The 12,243-nt window shown below is 43.1% G+C and overlaps 1 protein-coding gene across 4 annotated transcripts in view; it reads left to right on the top strand.

Moving 5' to 3' along the window:
* The window catches only part of KMT2A (lysine methyltransferase 2A), a 45,324-nt gene extending 33,407 nt beyond the window's left edge, over window positions 1-11,917 (top strand). For all 4 annotated transcript variants that reach the window (XM_053452631.1, XM_053452630.1, XM_053452629.1 and 1 more), the window contains exons 25-36: window positions 295-467; window positions 743-910; window positions 1,444-5,386; window positions 5,685-5,765; window positions 6,446-6,504; window positions 7,054-7,224; window positions 7,865-7,939; window positions 8,413-8,587; window positions 9,775-9,882; window positions 10,781-10,864; window positions 11,008-11,137; window positions 11,246-11,917. In XM_053452631.1, coding sequence (XP_053308606.1) covers window positions 295-467; window positions 743-910; window positions 1,444-5,386; window positions 5,685-5,765; window positions 6,446-6,504; window positions 7,054-7,224; window positions 7,865-7,939; window positions 8,413-8,587; window positions 9,775-9,882; window positions 10,781-10,864; window positions 11,008-11,137; window positions 11,246-11,521 — 5,443 coding nt within the window. In that variant the 3' untranslated portion in view covers window positions 11,522-11,917. The remainder of the gene's footprint in view (window positions 1-294; window positions 468-742; window positions 911-1,443; window positions 5,387-5,684; window positions 5,766-6,445; window positions 6,505-7,053; window positions 7,225-7,864; window positions 7,940-8,412; window positions 8,588-9,774; window positions 9,883-10,780; window positions 10,865-11,007; window positions 11,138-11,245) is intronic.
* Window positions 11,918-12,243: the final 326 nt, after the last annotated feature.

Genomic DNA, 12,243 nt, shown 5'->3' with positions numbered 1-12,243 from the left:
AATGTACCACAGTTTTCCCACCTCCTCTGCTACTGCAGCTCACTTCAGCCTCTGACTTGTTTCTGCTCTCATAGCTAACTTTAACTTGTCATCCTCTATCCTGTCCTCTACAACCTGCCTACATGCTTTTCTCGGCATACACAATATGTTGATGTGTTGTCTGACAGCTCCCAATATGTATAAACCCCCATGTATGCTGTAGAACTGTCCATTTTAAAGTACCCTGCTAAGGGATTCAAATAACTTTTTATTTTATTTGCCTGTTAAAAATAGCTCACTCTCTTCTTTCCACAGATGTTCTCGTGTATACTGGAGCACGACTGATGCCCGGAAGCGCTGTGTGTACACTTGTAAGATCTTGGAATGTCGTCCTCCTCCAACTGAACCGGACATCAACAGCACTGTGCAGCATGAGGAGAACCGAACTATTGCACATAGTCCTAAACCACCCTGTACTGGCTTGCAGGGTCAGTTCAACTTTAGAAAGAATAATTGTAACAAGCATAGTTAACAAAGCTTAATTGATGTTCATGGGAAAAGGAAATACTTGCCTTCTCAGTCCTATTTTGTATTGGTATTGGAATAAATAATAATGTTCCCTTAAAAGGAGTACAGCTGGCAAGTTGAAAAAATAAATTGACCTTTAGCGTTTCTCTGTCACAGAGGTCACTAATAGACATGTAAATAAATACACTTGCAGTGTAAGATTTTGTATTCCTGAACGTTTTCTCTTTCAACATAGAATCTCAGAACTCAGATGGTAAAAGTCTCACATCTCCAGACACTGCCTCAAGCACTCCAGCTTCCAACCCACGGACTCCCTCTCGCCCCCCAGGAGGCAACAAGATACGCACACCCAAATATTCTCCAAATCAGCGTTCCCCTGGGTCCAGACCTCTTCCATCAGCAGGTAAGAGGCTGTTTGTTTGTGTGGAAATCTACATAATTTGAATCCTGAAATAATCTCATTAATTTGTTGTGGACTGAAGTATTTGTGTGTTATCGTGTTTACTTGAAAATACATTTCTACGTTAAGGCAGGTAGATGTAATGCAGATTAGGATGGGATTTAAAGTGTGATGGATTTATCTGCAGTGTTCTGGGAAGCGGAAGTCTTTCTCTAGTACATTAAGTTGTCAGGTAGGTGCAATCTTGAGAGAGGGAGGTTTGTAGGTTTACTGTGTTGAAGTATTCTCCAAGATCCCCACTTCCAGAATGAGGTAGTTGTGATACAGTCAGGGCAGTAAATGTCCTGTAGTTTACATAAATATTTACAGAAAGTATGATACTTTGCTATACAGATGATAAACACAGTAGAAAGTGTTGACAAAAACTGCTGGATAGAAAAATATGTAATGTCCTTTTGAAGTCTCATTACATACACCACTAAAACTATATAATTTTTCTTAATTTTCTTAATTTCTTGTTTTATGTGATGTTCTAGGATGTCCGTCTCCAGTTACACATGAAATTGTGACTGTTGGGGACCCTCTCTTGTCTTCTGGTCTTCGGAGTATTGGCTCGCGAAGGCACAGCTCCTCTTCCAACCCACCACAACAGCAAAAACCTAGATTGACTTCACCATCAGAGGCTGATCTTCCAAGATTGTCCTCACAGGTTGCTGCTGTGACCTCTTCAGATCAAAGCACCACCAATGTAGAAAACTTACTTTTGGAAGCCTCTGCAAATTTGAAGGGCAATTTCTCTTCTAACAATGGGCATAAAATATCTGGAGGGAAGGTGGAAAAACTGCCTGAAACAAGGAGAGTGGGCATCTCTGAGAACCTCACAAAAATCACAACCCCCAAAACTGATTTTTTAAGGCTTTCTGCATCCAGAATCTCAGATCCTTCCACTCCCAAAATGCCCTCTCAGCTACAGGCAGTATCTACCAATGCTGCTTCTCTACTACTTGACTCAAAATGTTCTCCCACTTCACACCAAAGGACAATAAGACAAGAAGATGACCAACCAGGGAACACCTTGATAGGTGAGAAATCTGAGGTAGGAAAGGACTCACAGGTACCTACAAGCAATCATGGAAACTCTGTGACCAAAGACAAAAGGGCAAAGTCCAAGAAGCTGCTGCTGGAAAATTCAAAAGAGAAGCATTCCAGTAAATCCACCTGTGATTTAGAGCACCAATCAAGTGAAGTCCAGGGGCAGTCAAACAGTAATGGCAATCGTACAATGACAGACAATGACAACTTTAGAAAACATGGGCACAACAAATATACAAATAAGATTGTATCCAGTGCAGGCAATTCTCTGCTGGAAAATTCCTCAATAACCACTGGAAAGGCTACAAAGGTGGGAAAAGAGGCAACGTATGATAGAGAGCTTACAAAGTCAATTGCTGTGTCTCCACAGCACTTTACACATTTATCAGAAGTTACAAAGACAGAAGATATTTCAAAGGCAGCTGGAGAATTAACAACCGTACACACAAGTCCAAATACAGATCCTGATCCTCAAGCAGGAAACTCCTATGCTTCCCAGGACCCTGGCATGCTTCTCAAGGATGGAAGCAAAACCCAGGAAGGAAGCTCCTATAAAAGGCGCTACCCAAGGAGGAGTGCCAGGGCACGTTCGAACATGTTTTTTGGCCTCACCCCACTATATGGAGTTCGTTCCTACGGTGAAGAAGATCTACCATTTTGTAGCAGCACTCCAGGAAAGAAACGTGGTAAAAGGTCAGCAGAGGGACAGGTTGATGGTGCTGATGACCTGAGTTCATCAGATGATGATGATGACGACGATGATATGTATTATTACAACTTTTCAAGGACTGTAGTATCCTCTTCAGGGGATGAGCGTCTGGGTTTGCATACGCTGTTTAAGGAGGAGGATCACCATGACCTTCACAAAATTCCACAGCTTGATGGAGTAGATGATGGAACAGAAAGTGACACAAGTGTCTCCGTCACATCAGGGAAGCCTGGCCAAGGAGGCAAAAGGAATGGCAAACAAAATGGTGCAGACAAGCTTGAAGCTTCTGAGGACAGGGGGGAGAAAGTTCTCTCGGGCAAGGCCCACAAGGCAGCCGACTCAAAAATTGAGAACTGTCATCCAGTAAAACAGGTCTCCCTAGAGACACAGCTGAATTTAGATGCATCACGTAGAGGTCACAGTGGATCAGAGAAGAATCTTTTGGACACATTTAATTCGGAGCTTCTCAAATCTGATTCTGACAACAACAACAGTGATGACTGTGGGAACATCCTTCCTATTGATATAATGGACTTTGTGTTGAAGAACACGCCATCCATGCAAGCTCTAGGAGAAAGCCCAGAGTCGTCATCCTCAGAACTGTTGACATTGGGTGATGGCTTGGGTTTAGATAGCAATCGCGGAAAGGATATAGGTTTATTTGAGGTATTTTCACAACAGCTTCCGACTTCAGAACCTGTTGATGGTGCAGTTTCCTCTACTATGTCTGCTGAGGAACAGTTTGGGCTGCCATTGGAACTTCCCTCCGACCTCTCTGTGCTCACTACTCGTAGTCCATCTCTCCCTAACCAGAACCACAGTAGACTCGAAGTGATCTCGGAACCACAAATATCCCCCAGTGAACGATCCCTTTTATCCATTTCAACCTCGGACGCAGTGGAGAAGAGGGTTACGGTTACAGAAAAGCCTGTAACATCAGATGATGGGGATTCAGGTCTGCTTAGTCAGAGTGTTGATAGGGCGTCTGAAGGTCACATGACACCAGATAGGTTTATCCCGGGACGCTTGGACTCAGAAAACGTTTCTCGTTCTCCCTGTGGACAAGTAGAGCATACAGGAAACCAAGATCAGGGCAGTATTAACCCTAACTTGCAGGTGTCTGTGTCACCCAATGTCCCACTGCAAACACAAAAATACATTCCCAGCTCTTCAGAGAGCCCAGGGCCCTCACAGATGCCAAACACAGCTGTACAGGGCACACCTCCACACCTCAAATCAACAACTGAAAAACTAGTTGTGGTTAATCAGAACATGCAGCCTCTCTATGTCCTCCAGACTTTACCTAATGGAGTAACACAAAAAATTCAGCTCACCCCGCCTGTACCATCAGCCAGTGGTAGGATAGATGGAGATGTGTCTGTCATGGGCTCCATGGGACCAGGGCTTGCCTTGGCCACCGCCCTTAATCCCACCTTAACTTCATTTCCTGCCACTGGTAAAGGTCTTCTTCCAATGTCTCACCATCCACATTTGCAAACCTTTCCTGCTGGGCACCAGGCCACTTTTCTGCCTAGCCTAACCAGTCAGTCTTCAGGACTCCTTATTGGTGTTCAACCTTCTTCTGAGCCTCAACTTCGTGTATCAGAAGTAGGTCAAAGGTCAGAGTTGAGCAGCGCATCCACCACCTCTACTTCAGGGTTAAACAAAAAGAGACAGATTTCACGCTTGCATACAAGAAAGAACAAAAAGCTAGCCCCTTCTGTGACACCAGCCTCCAGGCATCCTCCTGAAGTTGTCTCAAACATGACACTAATCAACTTTACTCCTTCCCAGTTGGCAGGAGGACTACCAAACCACCCAGGTTTAATTGACCTACACCCACTGGGGAACCCTGCTCCCCATCGTAGCATTCCCAATATCATCAAGAGATCAAAGTCTGGGGTCATGTACTTTGACCAGACTCCACTTCTCCCTCAGGGTGTGGGAGCTGTTAGCTCTGTAGGTGCAGCATCCAGCGTTATGGGGCTGGATGCTGGTCACCTGGCGGGTCAAGTCCCAGGTCTGGCTACTAGCTCCCCTGTACTAAACGTTGTGTCTATGCAGACAGCACCTGCTGCTCCTCCTGGATCTGGACATGTAACCTTAACAAGCCAAGGGATTATCGGTGCTCCTGATCTGGGCTCCATCAGTAACTTCCTTATAAAAACCAGTCCACAGGGTTTGGGCATCCAAGATAACCATGTGACCCTCCCCACAGGGCCTGGATTGTTTTCTCAGAGTCCAACCAAAGCATCCATGGCCACCACATCCAGCATATGTGTGGTACCCAGTACTCAGTCTGTAGCAGTGACCCTTGCCCAACCTGTTAATGACCCAGACTCTGCTTATCCACTCTCTCATCACATGAACAGATTGAGCAGTCGGCCACCAATCTTGCCAGACCCTGCTGGTGGATCAGATGTCAGGTCTACAGCTTCCCAGTTGCCACCAGAAAACAATAGTAAAATGAACAAACCCTCCTCCACGTCTTCAGCTCTTGGGATTCAAAAGAACAGTGCCAAAGCATCGCATAAAGCAAAGAGCAAAGCTAAGAGGCAGACGCCTTCCACTGAGAAAAATAATAGGAAGAAACACAAGACGTCTCATACAAACCATCCACATGCCTCGGCTCGAGGGCAGGAGAGAGATGACAGCACGAGAGTTTCAGCTCCCACTGGGTACATATTTTATTTATTTTCACTTTATTACTCTTAAGTGTCACATAGCATACTAGCCACACATTTACCACCCAGACGGGCAAACAATACATTTCTGATACATTCCCAATGGTATTCTGTGATGAAAAGTGAATAGTTGTTAAGCTTTGTGAAAGGCTTGTCCTTCTGCTTAGCTGATGATCTCTTTTAGAGTAAGGCAAAGCTGCATGGAGGGAACGCTTAAACCATGATAGAGAATATACACTTTGTGATGTGACGATGTTGGTATTCCCAGTAATGAACATTGTGTCATTGACAGGAGCCACAAACCAAAGACTGATGTTGGTGAACTACAGAGTCTGTCCGCAGAAAATCAGACTGGGTATGAAGTGGCAGCACGGTGAGTTCATTAAAATCAAGAGGGGTATTCCGGCTAGGTTTGGTTGTAATTGAAGATTCATGGTCCACATTTATATTCAATGTGGTACATAACCTGAAACGTATGGTCTAAAGCAGTGACAACGTACAGTACTACTGCCACCAGGTTTTATGCAGAGTGCAGCGTTTTGTTTTTTTTTTGCATGGCTCTTCACTTAAAGGACGTTCGTTGCTTTTTTAATTACCAAAAACCCTATTTTCAGCCTCATCTGAGTGTGGTGTGTGCTGACCTGTTTAGCATGTCAGCTAGTCCAGTCTAATGGGGTAGAAAACATTGGGAACACCTCCCTGATGTGGTGACATTGCCACGTTTAAAGTCACTGAGCTTTTAAATACAGCCTATTTTACTGGTAATGTCTGTCTGTGGAGATGGCTGTCCGTGACCTTGGTTTTATAGTTTTATGTGTGTGTGTGTGTGTATTTGCTTGCCCTGATCTCTGAAACACCCTTTTTTCATAGTGTGTTTGTATAAGAACAGAATGCTTGTTTATATTCATTGTAAACATTTTACAGTATTGGCAGTTATCTTCAATATATATTTTTAAAAGTAAAACCACACCATTAAAGCCTGCACTTCATCCATTTGAAATAACAGTAGTTCCAGAAATATGTTTGTTTATTTTGTTGTCTTCTCGCTCATAGACAACAGCGAGACCCACACCCCCCAAGCAATAAGATCCTCCAAGATTCCAAGCAGGATGGTAAGTGAATCGGAATAGAGGTCATAATCTTTAACCACGTCAAACTCTTGGTATACGGGTACCGTGTTGCAGAACGTGGAATAAGGACAACTTCTTTATGAACTGGTCCATATTGTCATATATTGCTTTTTGTCTGTCGCTTAACTAATAATACTTCCATTGTTCTCTGGATAGATATTACTTGCAATGCATGGCGGTAAAAGGATGGAAACCAGTAATTTGTTCAAATGATTCTTCCTGCTGATGAATGGTGCACCATTCCTAATAATGATGGATGCCCTGAGTCTTTCCCAGAAATAATTATTTGTCTTATTTTTTTTCATTCCTAAATTGTCAGAGGAGGTCTAACTGTCTATTGAAACAAAGCAGGCATCCATCGATTGCCTTTGAAACTGGAAAATGCTAATTGTCTGTTTTGCTCTTGTGTGTTTTTTGACCTTTATATGAAGGAATGAATAAAATTAAGAATCTGCTAAGGTTTATTAGGGTAAAATGCTTGAGCTCAGCAATAGGCGTAGTACGTTTAATGTCTCTTCTCTATGTCTACAGAGTCTAAGCAGTCAGGAGAAGAGGATGTTGGGTTCAGCTCTCCATTGATGCGACTGTTACGACAAGAGCAGAACCGCCAGGATTCTCACCAGGAGCCCAAATCCAGGACAGGCCTTCTGTTTGAGATCTCCAGCGATGATGGTTTTCAGATTTCCGCTAGTAGCATTGAGGGTAAGCAAAGGATTAAGCAGTTTAAAAAGATCTCCAAGTACCACCAAGTCTCTGCTTTTATCAAATGTTTCTCTTGGGCATTAACATGATATCTGTCTTGCCAACCCTCCCAGGCAAAGTGCTGCAAACTTTGTTAAAATGTCTTTAACATGTCTCTAACATGATAGAGATTTTAAAGAAAGCCGAAGTAACTATGGGGCAAGCTTCGAGTCTGTGTTCTTTGTGTTTCCAGTATTCTATGGAACGGGGTTACAAAGTTCAGTGCAGGAAATACGGCTCAATGAGTTTGCTTCGTAACATGGAGAAGGTTCTGTGAATCTCAAAATTTCAGCTTCGCTTATTCAGACATTCAGTTATTACGCTGGGGGTTATTACACAAGGAAATTAAATAAATATGGTCTGGCAGCCTTACCTCTTAATACGAGCCATAAAGTGCTTGTGGCTAGATCTTTTTTCAAACTCTCGCAATGTTTTTGTCTCTATCGCTTATATTTGATGTTTTAGTTGGGTTTTAGTTTATTTGCTCATTTGTTTTTAGTTGGTACACCTTTCCTCTTTTCTGATCCATAATTTGCTATTGTACACGCTAGCTTTTATTGATAACTCTGCTCTATAATACTTTATCCTACCTTTTTCACAGAAGCCTGGAAATCTCTCACCGACAAAGTTCAAGAAGCCCGATCCAATGCCAGACTAAAGCAGCTTTCTTTCTCAGGTAACAAACACAACAAATAACCATGGAATTAGCACAGATTTAGTGATTCCTACAGTGCCGCCACAAAAGACCTGAAATGTACCCTTCAAATACATTGCTTTACACATCCTCCGGCTTGCAGAGTGAATATCTTTCATTCTTTCTGATTGAAAAGACAGTTTAGTGACAATGACACCACCGCTACAGAGAAAAAGAGTACTCTGAGTACTTTAATATTAAATAAAATATATATATATATATATATAATATACCACTTACCAAACCTAGAAGACTAAGTTCTGCTGCAGCAGCTGCTGTTTCCTCTGTGGATTGACATTTCTTGCTGCTGATCGGCTGCTTGAAGGAGTGAATCAGTGACGGGAAAATCCTCTAATGGGAATCGATGGCCGCACATTCCACATATGCACGGGGCTCTAGACTCTTATGTTCTTAATTCTCAGGGATCTCATCAAACGTTTGTTCTTTTTCCCTAGGTGTGAATGGCTTGAGGATGCTGGGAATCATACATGACGCGATTGTATTTCTAGTGGAACAGTTACATGGGGCCAACAGATGCCGCAATTACAAGTTCCGTTTCCATCGCCCGGCTGGTGAAGAGGAACCTCCTCTTAATCCTCATGGAGCAGCGCGGGCGGAAGTGTACCTCAGGTGTGCAGGAGGATACCATGTATTAACAAAGTATCTTTATGTTTTTTATTATAAATGTAAGGACCATTGATTACATTGCTGTCGTGACAAGGCCGTATTTCAGCATGGAACATTAACTGCTTTGAGGCATCATAAGCACAGTCCTCTAGGACAATAAGACTCAGTAACACTGTTTTGTGTGTTTTATTTACATGTGATAAACCCCATAACAATAATGCCTAGCTCTGACGTTTTACTATACTGGCCAAATTGATCAGCCTAAATGCCCACCAACTTTGACTCCCTGCCAGACATAACTAAGCTCCCCTAGGGAACACACACAGGTCTGTTCAACAGTCTCCATAAGTGTTAGGCTTCAGTGAGTTTAGGTGTCTCCACTATGTACGTATTGCAGTCTTCATGAAATTGCCGGACTAGATCATGCAAGCCCAGCATAGACGTCCAGTCTGAAAAACTGGAAATGTGACATAGGCCCACCCTACTCCAAATGCTCCCTTCTAGGGGGGACATGCATATGATTTGTGCATGACCCACGGATACAGGGACATGTCTACCTGGGGCTGTGTATTGTCACAATGTCTGCAGGATTCTAGGAAGGCAGGCATTTTATATCTTTTGGTTGCTGAGCACAGTTCTTTAACTTTTGGGTTACCGTATTTGCTCGAATATAAGATGAATATTCGGGTTTGTTTTATAATCCAACCTCAAATAGAGGTCTGACTAGAACACTAAGATCCAGATCCCCCTGCAGTGCTGGAGAGGACCCGGATCCTCCTCTCTGGCAGCCGGTGGACGTTTGCACGATGCGCGCAGACAACCTCCGTTATTCCGGGGGTTTGAAGGCATATCAGGGAAGCTGATGTGCATAACTGGGGGCAGGTTGGCAAATAAATGGAAATAAAAATAACAAATGCATTTTTCTCAATGATAGTTTTTATTAAAATGAAAAAAATAGTTTACATGTGAATTAATATTTACTAGTAAAACTTTTTTCCTATAGGGTAGTCTTATATTCAGACTTTTTTCTTTTTTCTTTTTCTAAATCAAATTTTGGGGGGTTGTCTTATAATCGAGCAAATACAGTTACTAACTTGAAACGCGATTTAATATTTTAGTCACTTAGTCCAGTGTTAAGATTTTCATTTTGTTGGAAAAGCAAAATATTTGCTTTTTTCTCCTCTGTTCAGAAAATCCACTTTTGACATGTTTAACTTCCTGGCCTCCAAACACCGACAACCTCCTGAATACAAACCAAACGATGATGAAGAAGAGGAAGTTCAGCTGAAATCCGCACGGTATGTTCTCTCCGTGACGTTTAGAATACATTCTTATATATGTCAATGCAGTTTACACTTGGTTTATTTTTGATCATTTGTTTCAATGTTACTTTTATGTTGGTAAAGAGTATATTGATCACGCCTTCCACACCCGCGTCTCTGTATATTGACATTTGATTGGCTATTTTACCGTGAAGTGTTGCTTATTTTGATCGGTAAACCTCACAGTTCAGCCGCCGGAGCCACAGACAGTTTGTTCAGGATGTGCTTTAACGTTGTGCGCACACCTGTTGCGGAGGATCCCTCTCCTGCAACCACCAGCAAACCTCAATAATTCTCATCCAACTGAGTTCTGGTGCAACAGGCTTATCCCCCCGTGGGTTTGATTACGTGTTAATTAGCAAGAAGATGGGCCATGTACGCAATCAGCCATAACATTCTGACAGGTGAAGGGAATAACACTGATAATCTTGTTGTCATGGTGCCTGTCAGTGGGTGGGATATATTAGGCAGAAAGTGACCATTTCATCCTCAAAGTTGATGTGTTAGAAGCAGGAAAAATGGGCAAGTGTAAGGTCTGAGGGACTTTGACAAGGGCCAGATTGTGATGGTTAGATGACTGGGTCAGAGAATCTTCAAAACTACAGAGAAAAATAGTGGCGAACCAGCGACAGGGTCATGGCCTTCCAAGTCTCATTGATGGATGTGTGGGGGGTGAAGGCTGGCATAGTAAATGAATAGATGTACGGTAGGGGTCTATCAGCCTCTGGCAGGATATTCCTCACAACGGCGCAAGATGTGGAAAGGACTCGGGGGCCAAGTGTAAACTGCAAACAATGCCTATTACATTTGGGAGTTGAGGATGAAAAAGTAATGGTGTAGTTCTGTGTAATTATGACAGTTGTCTCCTTCTCAGAAGGGCCACAAGCATGGATTTGCCAATGCCTATGCGCTTCCGGCACCTTAAGAAGACTTCCAAAGAAGCTGTAGGAGTTTATAGGTAAGACTAACCGCGTTACTTGTACTACGGCTGGGTAAAGCGGCAATTATTCATCAAACTGCAGCCATAATGTGAAAAACTACATTGACGTTGCAATAATAATATTAAATAGAGATATATATTGGTTTACTTTCTATGTTAAGGTCTCCGATACATGGTCGAGGGCTGTTCTGCAAGAGAAATATTGATGCTGGAGAAATGGTGATTGAGTACTCTGGAAACGTCATCCGCTCTACAATGACTGACAAGAGGGAGAAGTATTACGAGGGAAAGGTGAGAGACGTGTAGCTTGGCCACACAGTGAATGTTATTCTATACTTTGCCACGACAAGTGCTTTCGTGCCATACAGGGCTCTAAGTGTTTTGTTTTCCTTCTTTCAGGGCATTGGCTGCTATATGTTCCGGATTGATGACTCTGAGGTGGTCGATGCCACAATGCATGGGAATGCTGCTCGCTTTATCAACCACTCTTGTGAGCCCAACTGCTACTCGAGGGTCATCCCAATAGATGGCCAGAAACATATCGTTATATTTGCCATGCGTAAAATCTACCGCGGCGAGGAGCTCACTTATGACTACAAGTTCCCTATCGAGGATGCCAGCAACAAGTTGGCCTGCAACTGTGGGACCAAGCGATGCCGAAAATTTCTCAACTGACCGGGACTGTGCGAGAAATCCCAAGTAAGCAGGGAACGCGAGGGAGCTGAGGTCGCCTCCGGCAAGAGACGCGCAGACAGCCGATCCCTCCGATTGAAGGAAGATGTTACCGCTGTTCTGTGTAGCACCCTCACTGCCAGAGTGCGGTTGGAAATGTTCGCTGTAAACGAGCAGGCTACATGTTGTTATGCTGCATAGTATGTATTCACTGATCAGGATTACATTGTGCCGTTTCATAAGGATACACAAGTGAAAACTCGTGTAGAGAATTCATCGCTGCAACACTGCTTTGCAGAAGTCAAGGAACGCCTGATTACTCATTTAGATGATATTTTTAACTTATTTTTTCTACATACCAAACGCTGCATGGCAGTGAACCGAAATGGTAAATTTGCAATGTGCTTAGAGGGGATGTATTTTTATGACTGCTCTCGGGAGCGGAAGTTTGCTAGGACTCTCCAATAATGGAGAACGGTGGAAGTGTGCAGAGCTTCTTCTCAAAATAGTCATCCCACCCCAGAAAACAGAGGCATAGAACATTATTTCTTTAATGTTCTGAAAATGGAATGCTGCTGACCATGTATTTGATTCCTGCCAGTGGATCGCATCTCATGGTTAGCAATATCATTTTTTACATTTGTTGTTACCACTGCAGACAAATGGAGATGGGATAGGGCAATGTCACAAGGAAATGGGAATCCCCCCTACCCCAGTAAACACCA

The sequence above is a fragment of the Spea bombifrons genome, chromosome 12, assembly GCF_027358695.1.
Source record: "Spea bombifrons isolate aSpeBom1 chromosome 12, aSpeBom1.2.pri, whole genome shotgun sequence".
Lineage (NCBI taxonomy): Eukaryota > Metazoa > Chordata > Amphibia > Anura > Pelobatidae > Spea > Spea bombifrons.
The sequence above is the reverse complement of the archived record's forward strand: the minus strand, read 5'-3'. Positions and strand labels throughout refer to the sequence as shown.